Source organism: Spermophilus citellus (genome assembly GCF_964194105.1).
Source record: "Spermophilus citellus genome assembly, chromosome: 15".
NCBI classification, from domain to species: domain Eukaryota; kingdom Metazoa; phylum Chordata; class Mammalia; order Rodentia; family Sciuridae; genus Spermophilus; species Spermophilus citellus.
In genome coordinates this window covers 46108884-46129636 of record NC_138195.1, presented here as the reverse complement: position 1 = coordinate 46129636, position 20753 = coordinate 46108884, and the positions used below count along the sequence as shown (strand labels likewise).

At 35.5% G+C, this 20753-nt stretch overlaps 1 protein-coding gene across 3 annotated transcripts in view; it reads left to right on the top strand.

Moving 5' to 3' along the window:
• MICU1 (mitochondrial calcium uptake 1) overlaps positions 1-20753 on the top strand; it is a 188988-nt gene that overhangs the window by 92506 nt on the left and 75729 nt on the right. For all 3 annotated transcript variants that reach the window (XM_081267168.1, XM_081267166.1, XM_081267167.1), the window contains one exon: positions 4422-4536. In XM_081267168.1, coding sequence (XP_081123294.1) covers positions 4422-4536 — 115 coding nt within the window. The remainder of the gene's footprint in view (positions 1-4421; positions 4537-20753) is intronic.

Genomic DNA, 20753 nt, shown 5'->3' with positions numbered 1-20753 from the left:
GGGGTTGTGGCTCAGTGGTAGAGCACTTGCCTAGCATGTGCAAGGCCCTGGGTTCAATCCTCAGCACCACATAAAAATAATAAAATAGGGGCTTGGGTTGTGGCTCAGTAATAGAGTGCTCGCCTAGCATGCATGAGGTGCTGGGTTCAATCCTCAGCACTACATTAAAAAAATTAAATATATTATGTCCACCTAAAACTAAAAAATATTTTTTAAAAGAATGTGATACTTTTAAAAAATAATAAAATAAAGGTTTTGCATCCAACAACTAAAAAAACCCCAAAAACAGTAGTATTGGCATAAAGATAGACATAAACTATGGTATGAAAGTGAGAATCCAGAAATAAACCCATGTAATGGGTGGATTTCTTCTTTTTTCTTCCATTTTTTCACATATTTTATTGGTGCATTATAATTGTATGTAATGGTGTGGTTCATTGTTAATATATTTGTTCATGCACACGGTATAACAAATCATTCCTCAGTATTTCACCTTTTCCTCACCTCCATCCTGTCAACTTCGCTTTCTTGTAACAACTGGTCTTCTTTTAATTATCGTAAGGTCTTCCCCCACCCTTTCTTTTCGTTTTTCTCTCTAATTTCAAGCATACGAACCTTGACTTTCTGATTTTAGCTTATTTCACTTAACATAATGTTCTCAAGTTCCTGATGGATTGACTTTCAGTGAGTGTGCCAAGACCATCCAGTAGTAAAAACATAGTCATCTTCGGTGCATCCATTGGATATCCATGTAAAAAGAATGAAGTTGAATTCTAACCTCACCTAATATATTTAAAAAAAAAGGATCCCACTTCAATCTAATGTATGAAATATGATATGTCAAGAGCTTTGTAATGTTGTGAACAACCAATTAAAAAAAAGAAAAAAAAAGGATCAACAACCTAAAAAGATAAAATAAAAGAGTTAAAACTATAGAACTCTTAGAAAATAAGAGTAAATTGTGGATGTGTAACCGACGTGATTCTGCAATCTGCATTTGGGGTAAAATTGGGGGTTCATAACCCACTTCAATCTAATGTATGAAATATGATATGTCAAGAGCTTTGTAATGTTGTGAACAACCAATAAAAAAAATTTAAAAAAAAAGAAAATAAGAGTAAAGGTTCATGATGGAGCATTAGATAAAACTTGAAAAACATAGCAAATAAAAAATAGTTAAATTAGACTTCACCAATATTAAAAACTTTTAATCATAAGACAAAATGACAACCAATTCAAAAATGGGTGAAGGACTTGAATAGACATTTCACGTGGACAACAAGCACATGAAAAGATCCTCAACCTCATTAGGTACCAGGGAAATGCAGATCAGAACCTCTATGAGAGATCATTTCACACCCATGAACATGGCTATAATTTTTAAAAGAAAAAAAGGCCAGGTGTTGGTAAGGATGTAGAGAAACTGAAACCCTCTTACACTACTCAAGGGAATGTAAATGATGTAACCTCTGGATAATCCTCAAAAATTTTAAGTATAGAGCTGTCATATGATGGAGCAATTCCACTCCTAGGTGTATATTGAAAAGAAATGACAACAGAAAATCAAACAGTTATTTTTACAAATAGCCAAAAGGTGAAAATAACCTAAATGTGCTCCAACATTTCAGTGGTTAAACAAAATGTGGTATGTGCATACAATCAAATATTATTTGACAATAAAAAGGAATTAGTACTGATTGATGCTAAAACATGGGTGAGCTTAGCCCTAAGTGTTAGAAGCCAAACACACATTGTATGTCTGAATAGTTAAAATGGTAACTTCTATGTGAATTTTACCACAATTATACATAATAAACCTCAAAAGAAAAAATAAAGAATTATAAGGAAATGCTGTTTCAGATTAATAGTGACTAAACAGACATAACAACTAAATGTTGTTTACTTAATACATCTTGAACTGGGGTGAAATAGCTATAAAGGCAATAATTGGGATAGTTTACTAAATGTGAAAATGGACTGGATTAGATAATATGTGTATCAATATTTAATATCCTGGTTTTATTGAATTTATGCTGTGGTGAGAATATCTTAACAGGAAATATATGCTGAAGTATTTAATTGTAAAAGAGCACACTATCTCTGATTTATCTTCAAAGTGGTACAAAAAAAGTATATCTACATTATGATAAAGTGAATGGGGTAAGATGTTGGTGAATCTGGGTAAAGAGTATATTCTAGTTCCTTATACTAGTCTTTCAACTTTTTTGTGAGTTTGAAATAATGTGAAAATTTATAATTACCAACAAGATTAGATTTTTCTTTTGTATTTAGAGCAGCCCCGTGGTCCAGGTATTATTAGAAAAATAATGTTAGGTATGGTTATTTGGCTTTTTTTCATTTTCTCAACTTTAGCTCTGATGTATTATTTATTTTAATTGATTACAGTAATCTCTCCATGAGATTATTACATTATTAATTGCTTAGCTTCTGTATGTATTTTGGCTAGTAATGTCTTAGTTTGGGGGGTCTGTTCTCATTTTGTGTATTTTTTCCTATTCACATACTTTATTTTGTAGCATCTTGGGAAATAAAAAATATAACTGTTTCTTTTATTTTGAGAAATTTAAATATTAACCCGTGAATTACTTTGCTGCCCTCATTTTCCTCCAGCAGCTTTTTTGGTTTGTTATTTATGTTTAATCTCTTGGCAGAAAATCAAGTGTGGTATAAGATCTCACCTTAATTAGAATATATTGGATTATATGCTCATTTTTTTTAGAGAGAAAGAGAATTTTTTAATATTTATTTTTCAGTTTTCAGTGGACACAACGTCTTTATTTTATTTTTATGTGGTGCTGAGGATCGAACCCAGTGCCCCGCACATGCCAGGCGAGCGCGTTACCCCTTGAGCCACATCACCAGCCCTATATGCTCATTTTTGTTGTCAGGTCAAAGAAGTAATCTGTAAATGCTGTCATGCAGGATCATGTCTTGTGTCAGCCACTGATGAAGTCAGAGAACCCTTTCATTAAATAGCATCTGTCATGAAAACCTTGTACTGTCTTATTGGTATTTACCTGTGGATTTTTACCTGGCGTAGTGACTATTTCTTATGAACAAGCATATACCCAGTGGAGGTTATTTTGAATGAGTTTATTAAGAAGATCTTGCAAACTGACTTCATGATAATTCATGTGGTACTTGTGTTTTTCCAATTAGTTAACCAGTTTTCTTTCTTTTGTGATGTATGATGGGATCTTCACTAGACAGAGGTAACCCATTGGATAGTTGTGTTCCTGGATGCTGGTGTGGTGGTGCTTGTTGGTTTAGTTTTCATGGAACTCCTGAAGTTATGCCTGCAATGCTGCCGCCTCTTTTGTGCTTGCATGAGATTATTACTTTGATTGCGCTTTGTTGGTTTGAGTTCCTAAAATCTATTTCTTCTTTTTTTTTTTTTTTGATACTCTGAATAATTTATAAAATATTGGTTGGTCCAGAACCTTTGGAAATTTGTTCCAAGTGTTGTTCTTTGGTGGATCCTTTTCAGTTTTTGAAAATATCTTCAGTGTCACCACTGAGTTTATGCTTTGATTAAGAATTCAGAAAACATGACAGCATTGGTTAAACACTCAGGAAGAGACTATTTGCCAGATAGGCCATTACTACAGCTAAAAATTCACTTTCTTTGTGATTTATAGATTAAAGAAAAGGAATATATATGTAGAGTGAAGGTTAAGCTTTAGGAGACAGTTGATATTATCAAGTAGCTGAAATTTAGAAGCCTCTTCTAAGGTATAATAGTAAATATAATTAAATTTGTTCTAAGCCTTGGTTATCATGTCTAATTTGGCATAATATTTCAGATGTCACTTGCTCAGTATTCTGCTCTGTGTTCCAAAACTAAGATTCTTGCAGTGATAAAGTAAAAATTAAAATTAATATTTCAGAAATATTTCTGAGCATTTGTATGGGCTTTGAAAATAGTCATATACCTCTTCATTGCTGACCACTAGCAGTTTAGTTTTTCTTAGGCAATTAGAACTAATTTCCTTTTAGTTTTTATTTTTTCATGTTTTTGTTTTGATTTTTTTTTTGTATTACCTTATATACTTCAATAGAAGAAGGTAGATTATTATTTTTTTTGAAGGTGGATTATTTTTAAAAGAAGCAAAACTAATTTTGAAGTGGGTCTGCTTGTTCAATGGCAGAGGTTTATAAAACTGAAATTATTTTCTAATATTCATATTAGCCCAGTCTTTAAATGATAAAATCATCTTTTGTCTTGGAATTTTTATCATCTCAAAAACTGTAAAGGATCCCCTCATTTGAGTGACCATCAGAGAAATGCTTAGGATAAATAGTATAAAACTGTGAGTTAAATGGTGTTTCATTTTTCACTATTTATGTTCTAATTCAGCTATGTCTTCTTTTTATCTTTTGGTGATCCATATATTTAATAGAAAATTTCCCAGGAACGAGAAAAATTTGCTGATGAAGGCAGTATATTTTACACCCTTGGAGAATGTGGGCTCATATCCTTTTCAGATTACATTTTCCTTACAACTGTTCTTTCCAGTAAGTAAAACCTTTTTCCTTTTATTTATTCATAGAGAACAAAAAGGTCTATAAAATGAGTTGAATTATAAATTACATAAAATTTGTTTTGAGTTGTCTGTAGTTTGTGTATAGAGTCACCTGAAAGAAAAACTGAAATATCCATGTAAAAGTTTTTTTTAAAAAAGACTTTAAAGTTATATCTACTTTTAACTGTTTATATTATACATTAATGCAGTTCCCCAAGTTCTCCAGCTAGAACAATGCAAAGGCATCACCCAGATGATGTAGGATTGTCATATTTCTCATTAGCTGTCTTCATTAAAAGTTAATAGACTCAATGGTGTTTAAGAAGTTACCATTATTTTGAGTAATATGAATACTCTCCCCTAATGGATTGAAATTTGGAACCTAAACACTTTAAAAACTTTACTGTGTTGTATAGAATAAAATTAAAACTACGTATAGAAAATATTTGCTTTCTTTCCAAATTAAATTTAGAAAGCTGCTTTTCTAAAGAAGTCATATTATGCTGTACAATTTTCTCCAATTAAATCAAGTTAATTCTCATTGAAACTTTTGGAAGTTTCACTTTTTTATATATATACTTTTTAGTTGTAGTTGGACACAGTACCTTTATTTTATCTTATTTATGTTTATGTGGTTCTGAGAATCGAACCCAACGCCTTGCATTTGCTAGGCGAGTGCTGTACTTCTGAGCCACAACCCCAGCCCTGGAAGTTTGACTTTTCAAAGTAATACTTTCTTAAATACACATCCAGAATAACAATCAATTTGGTAGAAATATCTTGGGTTTATAATAAATGGTAGGAATTTCTCTTCTTATCCATACATTATTTGGATAATGAGCCTTCTTGGGACAATGTAAACATTTATTGTCCGTTTTCCAACTTAGAATGTAAATTGCATATCAGTGTTCACAGGTTTAAACAAATATTTACTATATGAAAAGTACTGTGGCAAGGGAACAGAATAAAAACATCACACACACACACACACACACACACGTGTGTGTGTGTGTGTGTGTGTGTGTGTGTGTGTGTGTTTCATCTCATCCTCTAAAAAAGAAAAAAGTTTTGTAAACTAAGAGTCAGGTTTGTGGCTGGGGACATAGCTCAGTGATATAGCCCTTACCTAGCATGCACGAGGCCCTGGGTTCAATCCCCAATACCACCAAAAAAAAAAGAGAGAGACTTGATTTTGCTGTTGATATCCTAAATTGAGAATAGTCCTTTAATCTGCAGTTGGTACCAGTGGAATGAGGGAAATGTGTTTTTTAATTAATGTATTTTAAAACAAGCTTGGTTTCTTATGATAATTCAGAATTCAAATATTTATATTCCCCAAGTTCTTATTCACAAATTCTATTGTTTACACTTAATTTCTCTGATCAGCCTTAATAGATTAACTTGAATAATTTTTAGCATGAGTATCTGTATTAAGTAAAATATTAAGTATTTACTAGATAACTACTCGTTAACAAAATAAGTTTAGGTTCATTTAAAGACGTGGTTAATAATTATTATTAAATAATTTCCAAAGAGCCTCTGTTCCTTAAAGTAGGTTAATAAGAATTGAGTGAGAATACACAAGCATGATTATTAATGGCTTCATTCTCTGTACTAACCAATCATAAGAATAACTGATGATATTAAATCTTATAATAGAAATCAGAGATTTTCCCTCATAACTAGGTATAGAAAAATGCCATCAGGGGCTGGCGATGTGGCTAAGTGGATAAAGCACTCACCTGGCATGCACGAGGCACTGGGTTCGATCCTCAGCACCACATAAATGTAAAATAAAGATATTGTGTCCACCTAAAACTAAAAAATAAATATTTAAAAAAAAGAAAAAGGCTTTATCAGGATTTTGATAAATATTGATTTGGATCATTTTTATTAATGCTAAGATTCACTAGATTATGACAATTTAATTATCTAGATCTTCTCTATTGACAGTTATGAAATATTTATTTTTGTGTTCTTCTATGTTCTAATTAAAATTAACCTGTAAGCCAATAATATGAAAACAATTTTAGATGGGGAGATAAGAGGGTAACAAAACATTTGTAAAAATTAATTGTTAAGCACTTTTTTTTACTGTTTCCTATTAATCTTTGAAAAGCAACTAGACAAATCAACAGTAAAAAATGTTATGGCACATCAATACCAAGAATTTTTAAATTTGGGGGTAGAGTTAATCAAGACGAGGCATAATTCAGAGGATTATGACTTTTACTCCTTTAAATTTAGAGAATCAGTGGAGAAATTGATTAGGTGTTATTTTGACTATAGCTAGGTTTGGTTTAAAAATTAAACCATGTCCTCTATGTGCTGCATTTTTCTCACAAATATGCAAAGTTCTTGATAAATTATAAGGATATTCAAATGAAATTACATTTTATTTTTCTTGACATACTAAAGTCAAGAGCAGATCACAAAGTGTATATGGCTTGGAAAGAATGGTGCTGATCAGTGCCATTCCATCTAATGAAAATGAAGGTGACAAAAAAAAAAAAAAGAAGAAAATGAAGGTGACAGATGAAAATGAAGTTTTCAATTTGAGTGACCTGTTGAAAATATGGGCAAGCTCTAATAGATATAAGTTAGTTTCAAATTGTTTTTACATCAGAGTTGGAGAAGTTACAGAGAATTTTTTGTTAAGCTATGATCTTCTTTTTTTTTTTTGTATGAGAATTATCTGCCATTGCTACATTGAAATTATGAAAAGTAAGACAAAATGAAAGGCCAGTCTTTTCTTCAATGTTAGTCTGGCCTACAGTGGATGCTTAGAATTTCAGAAACACCTATTTGCATGATGTAATGCCAAAAGTATCAGTGTATTGTTTACAAGTAACTTCCTTCTCTAGCATAAGCTGTTATTATGATGCAATCTTTGTCACAACAGTAAAATAACACCCTTAAAAATATCAAGTATTTATAGATTATATTACATTCATTTTGAACCAGATATATTTGAGAACAGTGTGCTATTTCAGTAGCCCCAGCTGATACAGAAAACTAAAGTAGTTATGCCTTTCCTTAATAACCAAAGATGAATTTAGTTCATATGAACAAAAAATTATAATTCTTCTGGATAGAAGAGAGACCTAGCCATGTAACTTGATCATAATGTCAAATGGACCTCAATGTACCTTTTTGCTGTATGTAATCGCCCCTTCATTACCTTAGAGCAGATTAAAGGATCTTGCCCTGATCCCAATCACTTACAGCACTTATAATTTCTATCCCATCCTCCTCAGGCCCTATCCTGTCCTGATTTTGTTCTGTTGCTTATTGGGATAGCTTTGTAGGAATTTGGCTCTCAATGACTGATAATGCTTAAAGACCTTTGCCTATAGTCTGAGCCCATTTTTTTTTTTTTTCAAATTGTTTACCTCTTTGAAGCTGGATTGTAATCAAATATATTGGTCCATCTGTATAGCTGGATGTTTCTCTAAATCCCACACCTTAATAGTATTTGGTTATACTTAAGAGTTTATCATGTGTTGCTTACTTGCTCCTGGAACACATTTTTAAAATGCTTATTCGTTGTGTAATTTCAGAGAAGAATCAAGGCAAGATATAGTGGTTGTCATTGAAGATTTGCCTAATTACTGCCTGCTCTGGGAAGGACATCTAGCACAATATATAATACATAGAAGTACTCCATATATATTTATTGGCTAATAAAATATCTAATAATTTTTCTGAACAGTTACATAGTATACATATTAAAATTTTATATCCTTTCAAGTAATAGTTACTCTCTATATACACATGATGAATACTAGAAGTCTAGAATAGCTGAATTTTTCTATCTGGACACCAAATTCAAAGACAGTTTTGGGTGAATGCCAAAGCTAGTCACACATAAAGAGGGTCCTACAATTTAGCATAAGTTAACCTACAAAAATCCAATTTCTTTACATCTACATCTAAGCATCTATGTGATAAATTGCGGTTAGCATAAGCTGTTGCTTGACTCTTATTGATCACATGGGCTGGAATGCAACCACATAAAATGAAAAGAAAGTCAAGCAGATAGTAATTTTTTAGATCTCTGAAGATAGGGGTGGGGTTCTGTCATATAGGCATATGTACTTTGGACATAAAGTAGTAATAAACTTGAAGAAATTGTATTGTGAATTATAAAGTAGAACATGACCTTAATGCAAGGGTACATCCTTGGCTTGCCTTTTAGAATCTCTCTCCCAGGAACTCTTGAGAAATCCAAGCTTTTTGACATCTTTGGCATTGAATACTCTTCCTGTAGCACAACAGTCAAGTTACAGGAAGACCAGTTTAAATGAAAGGCTATTTTCTGACAGCTCTCTGAAAGTAACTGAGACTAAGATAAAGTTCAGAAAGGCTATGTACTATGAACTAGAAACATCAGCTGTTTCTCTTTCTCAGGTTTAAAATTATAAGTCTGTTTTTTTTTTTAATTTAAATAAGAATCAAGGCTGAAGCCAGGTGGGTGGCACATGTGTATAATCCCAGCTAAAGCAGAAGAATTGCAAGTTCAAGGCCATCCTGAACAACTTGGCAAGACCCAATCAGGACTGAAATATATTTTCGATAAAAAATGTAAATGGAAGAATTGCTCTTGTTAAGATTAAGTCCTATATAGCTGAGGCCTTGCTGAAGAAATTACAAAAATATCCCTCAATCTTTTTATGATTTTTTTTTCCTGATACTGACATTAAACTTAGGGCCTTATAAATGTTGGGCAGGCACTCTCCCTTTCCCACTAAGCTACACATGTAGCCATTTTATTTCATTTTAATTAGTTCAGAGTCTCACTAAGTTGCCCAGGCAAGTAGAAGGGATTACAGACATGAACCACTACACCTAGTCTTGCACTTTAAAACTCGAGTTCTTAGCATGTAGTGTTTCATATTATTTAGAAAATCTTGGGCTGGGGTTGTGGCTCAGTAGTAAAGTGCTTGCTCAGCATGTGTGAGGTACTGGGTTGTTTTTTTTTTTTTTTTTTTTTTTTTTTTTGAGGTACTGGGTTTGAGTCTCAGCACCCCATAGAAATAAATGAATAAAATAAAGGTTCAACTAAAAACTTTTTTAAAAAAGAAATTCTTATCAGTTGCCATTAAATAAATGAATCACATGGAGATTCTGTAAAGAATAAAGAGATTTTTCTCTCTTAGGAAATATAAATATAAACAAATATAAACAAGACAATTGATATGAATTTAAGTCTGTTCTGGGAATACCTTAAATTTCTAACTGTTTTTTCTCTATATTTAGAATTTAATAAAATAGAAACATGCGTCTTTTGACTTGAAGATCCCAATAAGTGCTGCTAGGAATAGCAACTTAATTGCCCCCTCTAATTTTAAGGGGGTCCTGGATATCATGTGACTGACTATAGACCAGTAAATTCCAGGACATGGGTTTGTCTAGGAGCCATCCCAAGTATAGGCATTGTGGCTGTACCATGCATGTTGGACCCCCCAAGTCTGCCCCAAGGTTAAATTCACCTAGAATTGGACTCAGTCCCCAAAACTATATAAGGTGAAATCTTTTGTGAATAAGATCATTCTCAGAGGTCTAAAGGACTCCAAGAAACTGAGATAAAGATTAGGGTCATTTAGCTCTTTGAGGAAGCAATTCATTGTATCTCCTCCTATTTGACTACCAAATCCATACTGTTCCCAAAACCACTTTACACTAGAGTGAACTATTTGAATTGACACTTAAACTTAATTGACTATGTAGTATTGGTGAGAGCATAATTTTTTGGCACAACTTTTTTTGAATCTTGACAGATTTTATCAAACACCTTCATAAAATGCTTGTCTTTTGGCCCAGTGATTTCTTTTCTACAAGTCTAGGCTAATAAAATAACCAAGTGTATAATAATGTTGATGAGCAAAAGGTAAATTTGAAAGAACTCAATATCAAACAGATGGCAGAACCAATTATAGTAAATCTATACAATGAAATCCAACATAGGGGCTGAGGCTGTAGCTCATTGGTAGTCACCTGCCTCACACATGTGAGGCACTGGGTTCAATCCTCAGCACCCCATAAAAATAAAGATATTGTGTCCAACTACAACTAAAAAAATTTTTTTTAAAAACCCAACATAGTTCTTATCGTATATAGTACAGAGGTCTACAAACATGTCATATGTTGTTGAGTCAAAAACATAACCTGTTATATGATTCCATTTGGGGAAGAATGTCTGTGAGTTTATATACACACTTGCACATATGTATATAGACATTTAACAAATTGTCTGGATATTTGTATTTCTAAACTGTTGGTAAATTCTGTCAATTCTACCTTGAAGGAATCCAGGACCTGATCGTTTTTTACTGTACATATTGCTACCACCTTTATGAAGACCTTCTCACATCTTACCTAGGTTATTTCAGTACCTTCCTAGTTAGACAGTGTTCTTAGCCACAGTGAAAAAAAGGGGACTGTTTTAATTACTGCTAATTCACCGCAGTAGTTAAGGATGTTTGCAGTGACAAGCATAATTTATTAAATTTCTCTTCTATTTTTTGAAATTTTTTCATTTTTTAACATCTCATAAAATTTATTGCTAGTGTTTGCAAAGCCTATCTGTGTTTTTTTGTTGTTGTTTGGTTGGTTGATTTTTGTGGTACTGGGGATTGAACCCAGGGCCTTGTGCATGCGAGGCACACTCTACCTACTGAGCTATATGCCTAGCCCCTGCAAAGCCTATCTGTAGTTGTGTTGGTTTATTGACACCGTTGAATCCAGTAACTCCATTTTATTGATAAACAGTTCATTTTACTAGTATACAAAATAAAAAAAAAAAAGAAAGGATGTTAAGATTCTTATGACAAAAAAACATAAATACATAGAGTTATTGATAAATGTATCTAGAATACTTTCATGGGCCAAGTACTTTGGATATCCATTATTGTATCTGGGACCAGATTAGATAAATTAGTTCTATGAGGCCTCTGACAGTTAATTAACTTCAGCAGTCCTTTACTCACTCATCTGTCACAGGGTTTCTTTTAAGCGGGTAAATATGAATCCACGAGAGATGCCTCATGTTAAGAAAGGCAATGGTCCAAAATATAGATTTAGGAAGCACATAAGTTAAAGGATAATTATTTTATCCACAGAACGAATCACTGTAGTGTAGGGCTTGCTTAAATTTTTTTTCAAGTCTAGTATATATATAAAGTAATATTTAATTGTACTTGGTTCTAATAAAAAGAAATTGTCTTACAGATTTAAGAGAATAATTATGTTGGTGCTTATTGCAAAATACATACATAATCCAACTGGTTTCATCACCCAGAGATGGAAACATTTGAAACAGAGCTTTGTTTTATCCAATCAACATTTTTCTCACAGATGGCGTCATCTCTCATCTTGCTGTATAAACTCATCAGGAAACCCATCTTTAGCCTTTTATAACCTAACTAACCCTGTTCATAATTTTGTTTTGTGCATTGCTTGCTGGGCTTTTCAGTGATGGAATACTAGTTAGACACATAGGGTTTCCTTCTTCCTTGGGTTCTTTGTCCTAATGGGAGGAAACCCTTAGATCTGGACCAAGACAAATTCAAGGGAAAAGACTCATCCTGGTAAAATGCAGAGTAGACTAAATTCTCTGCCTTCCAGGAAATTCTTCATCCAACAAAATTACTTTTTCCCCTTTGTTGTGCAAAGGGAACATGGAAACACTGACACTATACAGTATAATCCCCCGTCTTTCCTACCCCCATACCTGCTACCTTCCCCTCCCACCCCTTTGCCCTGTCTAACATTTGTCTAATCCTCCAATGCTCCCCACCCCCAACCCCATCATGATCAACACTCTTATATCAGAGAAAACATTCAGCATTTGGTTTTTTGAGATCAGCTAACTTCATTTAGCATTATATTCTCCCACTCCATCCATTTACCTGCAAATGCCATGATTTTATTCTCTTTTAATGCTGAATAATATTTCATTATGTATATATACCACATTTTCTTTATCCATTCATCTACTGAAGGATATCTAGGTTTCTTCCACAGTTTAGCTATTGTGAATTGTGCTGCTACACCCTAAGTACATGTTTGAAGACACGAATGGTATAACTCTATTTTGTATACAACCAAAGATATGAAAAATTGTGCTCTATATGTGTAATATGAATTGTAATGCATTCTGCTGTCATATATAACAAATTAGAATAAAAATTTTAAAAGTTTTTTTAAAAAAGTAATCTAAAATAATGTCTAGTGAAGATAGGCATAAAAACAGCAAAATTCCTATTCCCAGTCCTCTTGCCATTGAGCAGAACAGTGTGCTTAGTTGGGTCATGCACTACTGAAATACATTGTGGAAAGGATCCCCTGTTACTCTCCCTGTAATTAAACATCTTGTTCAGCAAATAAGATACACATATGTTTATAAACAAGAATACATTTAGAGCAGCTGCAGTCCAATAGAGGGGATAAGCATATAAAAATAAGGATCAGTATATTTTAAAGTTACATCTTAACCCTCATATATAACTAAGTATTGTTTCCCTCAAAATAGTTTTCCAACCGGGGGGCATATGCCTGTAATCCCAGCTACTCGAGAGGCTGAGGTAGGAGGATTGAGAGTTCAAAGCCAGCCTCAGCAAAAGCTAAGTGCTAAGCAACTCAATGAGACCCTGACTCTAAATAAAATATAAAATGGAGCTGGGATAAGGCTCAGTGGTTGGGTATCCCTGAGTTCAAAAAAGAAAAATAGTTTTTCTCCCTTCCTTCTGTTTTTTCCTCCCTGTGTACACACATCATTTAATCAAGGACTAAAAAACAACTTTGCATACTTAGTCAGTATTCTTCAACTTCCAGAATTGTTAAATGAAGGGTTTTTTTTTTGGTTTTTTTTTGGATTTGTTTGTTTTTATGGATATTTTTTGGTTTTCCCCAAGAGGTTTAGGAAAGAAGATATCTATATCTTCCAGAAATGGCTGAAATTTCCCAGTCATTTATTTTATTATTTTTATTATTCTTCAAACTAGTCACTTGAGCCTATCTTTTTATCGAGTATGTAGTCATAGTGATAATCATTTTTTAATATTTATTTTTTAGTTGTAGTTGGACACAATACCTTTATTTTATTTATTTATTTATTTATTTTTATGTGGTGCTAAGGATTGAACCCAGGGCCTTGCACATGCTAGGTGAGTGCTCTGCCACTGAGCCACAACCCTAGCCCCTGATAATCATTTAATTTTAACAATTTTTTACTTTTTCCTATTGTTAAAGATTTCACATTTAATTCAAATTAATAGAAAAAGGTTCCAGGCAGGTTCTGGATGGTGTTCTTCAAAATGTGCCTGAAAGTAGAACTAGAAATGAGGGAAGGGGCTGGTGGTGAAATTGGTGGTTTAGTAATTTCCTAGCATGCCTGAGATTCTGGATTCAATTTTCAGCACTGGAAGAGAGAGAGAGAGAGAGAGAGAGAGAGAGAGAGAGAGAGAGAGAGACATCAGACAGATACATGGGGGGGGGGGAGTAAGAAAAGGGAAAAACACTTTATAAAAAGAAATGGCTTGAGGCTGAGGGTAGAAACCCATAAGTTCAAGGCTGGCCTTAGCAACTTGGTGAGACCCTGCTCAAAATAAAAAGGATTTGGGGTGTAGCTCAATGGTAAAGCACCCCTAGGTTCTGTCTCCATTATAAAAAAAAAAAAAGCCAGATACAAATATTTTAGTCTGTGGGCCATAATTTCTCTGTTGCAACTATTTAACTGCTCTTACATCGGAAACATAACCATAGATAATAAATAAAATGCTAGCTAGTAAGTCCATGTTTGCTGACACTTGCTTCAGACTTGTAATTGTTTCTTACAAAATTTTATTAGAAATGGTATGTATGTTTCACAGTTCCAGTGTCCTTGAATGTCTGAGAATGTCTTCATTGTTAATATAGGTAAAAAAATGATTTCACTCTTGTAGAATTCTTAGAATATAAGGTTTTCCCCTCAAAACTCTAGAACTTGCTTTGTAGTTTTCAAGTGTGGAGGAGAATTATGATGTAACCTAATACTTTGTTTTTCTCCTGATGCTTGATGTTTAGGATTTATCATTTTACCTGGGGAAATTTTTTTCCTATGTTAAAGGAGCAAAACTAAGAAAAACTGGATGAATGTATTTGCATACCAGGAACTTTAGCTATTTCATATTAGCTTATTGTTATTTCCTCACTAAGGAAATTTCTAGATACTGTATTCCCAAAATCAGTAATGAAAATGTCTGCTCATTTTGCCATTTCTAATTGCATATTACATGGGAAAATATATTTTTAAAAATTATTTTCTTTCTTCTCTACTCCCTCTCCCCCAGTACTAGGGAGTGAATCCAGAGATGCTGTAGCACATCCCCTTTTCATTTTTAATTTTAAGACATGGACTCACTTAGTTGCTGAGGGTGCTTTGAACTTGAGATCTTCCTGCCTCAGCCTCCCAAGTAGCTTGAATTATAGGCATGTACCACACAAACAAGATACTATTTCAGTTATGCAATTTGGTCCTTCTTTGGGGTAGTTTAGTGGGAGTATATGGTCATACAGCTGCAGAAATTATATTCAGGAAATATTTTAATTAATTTACTTATGTTTGAGTGCACTCACTAAATAATAAGAAATTGAAACTTGTGGCATAGTCAAAAAGTTGTTATAGTGCTTTAGTTGTAATTCTAGCACAACCCAAAGAGAGAAACTTAATTTAAATTTTGTTTCATAACATAATGTATTCTGTAACCAATTATAATCCCAATTGTTGTTTTGTTTTACATTTTCTTTTTTTCCCCCGCGCCTTACAGTTGTCAAACAGTTCCCAAAAAGACCTGATTGTAACCAGTCTTTAGTGGCACATACCTATAGTCCCAGCGATTAGAAAGGCTGAGGCAGAAGGATCACAAATTTGAGGACAGTCTCTGCAACTTGCCAAGATTCAATCTCCAAAGTAAAAAATAAAAAGGGATAGGGATGTGGCTTAGGGGTAAAGCACCTCTGGGCTTAATCTCTAGTACTAGGGGGGAGGGGGAAAGACCTACTTATTAAAGGAAAGATGGTGGCAAATCATGCTGAATAATATTTTAAGTGTGATCAAGCTGTGAATCTGGAAGAGTTAAACTCCTCACACCACCTTATGGCCACAAGTGAAATTTTATTTATTTATTTATTTTAATATTTATTTTTTAGGTGTGGGTGGACACAACACAATGTCTTTATTTTTTATGTGGTGTTGAGGATCGAACCCGGGTCCTGCCCGTGCGAAGCGAGCGCTGTACCACTGAGCCACAATCCCAGCCCCGAAAATTTATTTTTTAAGCTTAAACTAGATAAGGCTCCAGAGCAGAGATTTCAGTGGTGAATGACTGCCTCAGAAAGAATGTAATCTGTGCTGGATGGCAATAAAACCCAAAACTTCGGGAGCTGACTTGGGGAGCATAGAACCTCCATGCTACATTCCCTTTCTCCATCCTTCCCTAGAAGCCAAAGTGCAAGCAAACTTTTACATTAGGGTGGCTGATTGTGAAAATCAAGCGAGCAGGCCCAAGCTAGGGAAACTCCTGACTTTTAGTGAGCTTTCTCCTTTAGACAGGTCTGGAGATCAAGAACTCTCAGTAACAGCAGTGCACAGCCTGGTAGGCCCACTGCTACGGGCCACTGCAGCTGTCAGTATCAAGGCTGCTCCGTGTCATAAAATAGGCTACATCAGGAGGTAAAGGTGCCATGGATGGCAGCAGGACCATCTGGAATGCTCAGGGGCTCGAAGCCAAAGATGGGAGAACCAGTTGGGAAAGAGGAAAACAGAATCTGTGGCAGACTAGGCTCAAGGGAGCTCACAATATTGGTGAAATCCTATAAGCATGAAGGTCCTTTAAGGCCTGTCAAGCAAAACCATAAGAAAGGGGACATTTCCTTGCTCTACCTCCTTGTCTGCTGTGTCAGCCCAGATCTCTGGGCTGGAGTAGTTCAACATGGAGACTAGTAGGTCTGTCTGTGTCTGTCACTGGACCCTCCTCAGCTCTGCTCCTGCAGTTCCCTCTGATTTCTCACCATCTTTAAGCAGCAGAGTCTGAGAACATTCTAGGACATACAAGGCATCCTAGATCCTATACCAAAGAAAATTGCCTGGGGTCATGAGCATAATGGATTATTTGTACAGTCAACTTTTTTAAATGCCTTTGTTTATTTTTATGTGGTGCTAAAGATCAAACCCAATGCCTCACACATGCTAAGCAAGTGCTCTGCCACTGAGCCATAGCCACAGCCACAGCCCTATTTGTACAATTAAGATAGTAGAGACTCCAACTCTTGAGTCTTTTCATAAGAACAGAGGGCCTCAAATATCTAACTGTAGGAAATAGTGGTGAGCTATTTCCTACTTTTTTTTCTTTGAGCATCCCTCCCAAATGTCTCTCTATAGCTGTATGACTTTGATCAACTTCCAGGGAGGAGCCTGAAAGTCCTCGGCTCACCACAGTTTAGGAACACCAAGGTTCCTACTGGAGAAGGGGCTGTCCCTTCTGGTAGACTTTCTACCTCAACAGTCGGTGGCAGAGAAGATATGGGCCCATAGATGTTTCAGGGCACTGACTGGGCAGAGTGGTTTAGCTAGTTGTGCTGGATCATTTCTGGACTTGGAAAAGATACCCATTAGTACAATGTGTGGATCTAGTCAAGAACTGACAGCTTGCTGGTCAGTGGTAAGATTGCTTTGCAAGTAATGAGCTCAATAATTACATGATGTCCAATCCAAGTCTCCAAGTGGGACTTGAGTACTAACCTTGAAATGATGAATCCACAATAGGTGACCTTAGCACTGGCACTGTGCACAGCAGGATGTGCAGCAGTAGTCCAGCAGTTAGCCTCCCATGATTGGAAGGACTCAGCTGGCCCCATCTGTTTTCCTGCAGTGACCTCCTTTGCCTGACAACTATAGAAACACAACACTCTAGGCAAGAGCATGACTATCCACCATGTAGCTCAAGGACCAACACTTTCATGGCCACCTCCATCTCTTTCTCAGAGGCTGGCTCCTGTCTTCTAAGCAATATCAGTATAATATAAAATATATTTATAATTGTTAGGGTTCGGATGTGAAGTGTCTCCCAAAAGCTCACATGTGAGACAATGTAAGAGGGCTCAGAAGGAAAATGATTGGGTTGTGAGAGCCTTAAAATAATCAGTGGATCAGTCTCTAGTGGGATTAACTGGTGGCTGGAGGCAGGTGGGTGTGGCTGTGGTTCGTTGTGGGCATGGTCATGGGGTATGTATTGTGTATCTGGAGAGTGGAGTTTCTCTATCTGCTTTCTGATCATCATGTGAGCTGCTTCCCTCTGCCACACTCTTCTGCCATGATGGCCTGCCTTACCTCTAACCACGAAGAATTGAGCACACCTTCTTTGGACTAAGATCTCTGAAACTGTGAACCGTCAAATAAACTATTTGCTCCTCTCAGTTCTTCTGATCTGGTCCATTAGTCACAGCATGAAAAAGCTGACTAAAACAATAATGTATAATTATAGTATAAGTCCTGAATAACCATCTGGGTGATATGGTTGATACCCTCTTCCAACTGCCTTTCTGCCTCAGGCCTCAGAGGGCAGGTGACTATTGAGATGAGGCATTCTTACCTGTAGTTATCTGTAGCCCCTGCAGTGGTGTTGCAGCCCAACCTTCCTCTCAGCAACACTAGCAATGCAGATGGAAGGTACAGAAGCAAACTTTGACCAAAAGGTAAATGACCAAGAGCCAACCAAAGAAGATCCCCCAGCCACCAGCTCTAGGAACTCAGCAAGCTATTGAGGCCACAGCTGGACCCACCTGAGTTCAAGAATGAGACCACTTTCTTTGCCTTTGTGGCTTAAAGGACCAGGTGGCTCCCCCACATGACTGCCCTTTTTCTGTTTTTCTTCAAAATTGGGGAAGAGGATATGACTGTGTCCTGGATACAAGGAAATCTGAAGTGCTATTCAGAGAACCAGCCAGGGTTCTAGGCCTTTGAAGCCCCGCAAGCGCTATAGAGCAACAGCAGCAACCCCGCTTCTCCCTCCACCCCACCAAAAGAGCCCCTTCCAGCAGAAACACTGCTTTTGAAGAAAGTTCAAAAAAAACTGATAGATTATCAGAGTATACTATAAAATAATTACTACCAAAAATAAAATCCAATATCAACAGGCAACCTAGGTCAGTGAAAAGAAAATCAGTCTGCTATTGCTTAAGTGTTAGGATATTTTCTTTTTGCATAGTATTTTTCTGCAGCTAAGTCATCCCAAGGAAGTGCTATACTACAACACATTGGACCATGGGGACTTTCCCCTAACTCTGTGTGAAGGACAGAAAAATTTCCTCCAGACTCTACCTAACTGTCATATCTTAAAACATTCAGAAAAATTGAGGAAGGGGCATATTTTGTGGGAGAGGGATACCAGGATTGAACTCGGGGGCACTCAACCACTGAGCCACGTTCCCAACCCTATTTTGTATTTTATTTAGAGACAGGGTCTCACCAAGTTGCTTAGAGCCTCGCTTTTGCTGAGGCTGGCTTTGAACTCCTCCTGCCCCTGCCTCCTGAGCAGCTGGGATTACAGGCATATGCCACCATGCTCAGCAGGAAGGGGCATTTTGTAAAAATACTTTCGTTTTATTTATTTTTATGTGGTTCTGAGGATCAAACCCAGTGCTAGGCTAGCATGTGCTAGGCTAGCATTCTACCACTGAGCCATAACCCCAGCCCAGGAAGGAGCATTTTTTTAAATCAAATCTTAAAAAGAGTTTTCTCTTCCAACCCTCAGCCTGAATATTATGTAGAAAGCAAGATACCAGCACATTATATATTAATGCCAGTCCATTATTCTTCAAAAATGCAGTCCTGTTCTAGAAAGCACATTATGTCCAGAGTTAACTCTATCTAGGCTATTACACTTACAGAAGGCATTGACCATTTAAGGTGCCCCAGAGGGACTGGTGATGTAACTCTGGTAGAATGCTTGCCTAGCATGTGGTAGGCCCTGAGTTAAATCTCCAGTGCCACAAGAAGAAGAAGGGGAAGGAGGGGAGAAAGAGAAGGAGGAGGAAGAAAAGGTAATAGTAGTAGTAGTAGTAGTAGTAGTAGTAGTAGTAGTAGTAGTAGAAGTAAAATATCTCAGAGGAGGGTTGTTAGCATGTTGATCTGGAATCAGATTCTGAGAAGACTTAGTAGTAGAGACATGATAATAGTTTGTATTTATTTGTTGGGGACAAAGCAGTATTTTGCTATGTGGTATTTTTCTCTAGAAAATTAAACTATTACAATTTGTAGGCACTACGAAGAGTAGGTTTAGGCTCTGCTTATTTAATATTGTCAACAGTGCTTAAGTGGTGACTTATGTGTGAAATAATCAGACTGTGTGATCACCCTTGTAAGATCAGTAGAATAGTCAAATCATTGAATGGAGGATTGTAATCTAAAGTTTTTCCTAATTCAGAATTCTCTGTTGCTGCATGTTAATGACTTCATTTATCCAACAGCAGCATTTTAAAACAGGGATGAATACAAGTAGAGTTTTTGGTTAAAGAATCAAACCAACAGAAAATGAAAACCTTGTTTAAAATGTAATCTATTCATTTTTTCATCATTCTGTCGGTACTGTCAGAAAAGAATTTAAAGCAGCAAATGACTCGTTATATTGTTGGAAGAGCCAGAATTAGAGTTCTAGCCCTGTGCATTTTCTATTAAAGGACAACTAGTGAAAGAGACCTAAAAGTTTCAGGACAGCTTCTGTTGTTGCTATCTGATTATTTGACTTAACTACACATAGAAAAAGATGCTTTTTTTTCTTATTACTAAAGCAAAGTAGAAAAATTGTGTCTCAGGGAAATTCAGAGGTATTGTTAATGGGTAGATAATATTGTAAAAATGGACTCTTAACAGAACAGACCTAATGTAGCTCTAGTAGCAAAAATTATGATGTAAATTTTAATCATTTCCTATATATGGTAAGACCATTTGGAAATTATGTGGCTTTCCAAATACTATTTTTAGCAGGAGGAGGCCTCACTGTTCACTCTATAAGTACCCCAGAATTAAGAATTTTTCAGAACTTTTATGAGTTCACATAAATCCATAATACCTTCAGATTTCCAAAATAACTAGATTTAAAAATTATCCTGAAACCTACATTTAAAAGTAAACAGGGACATTTACAAGAGAATTATCCAAATTCATCTTCT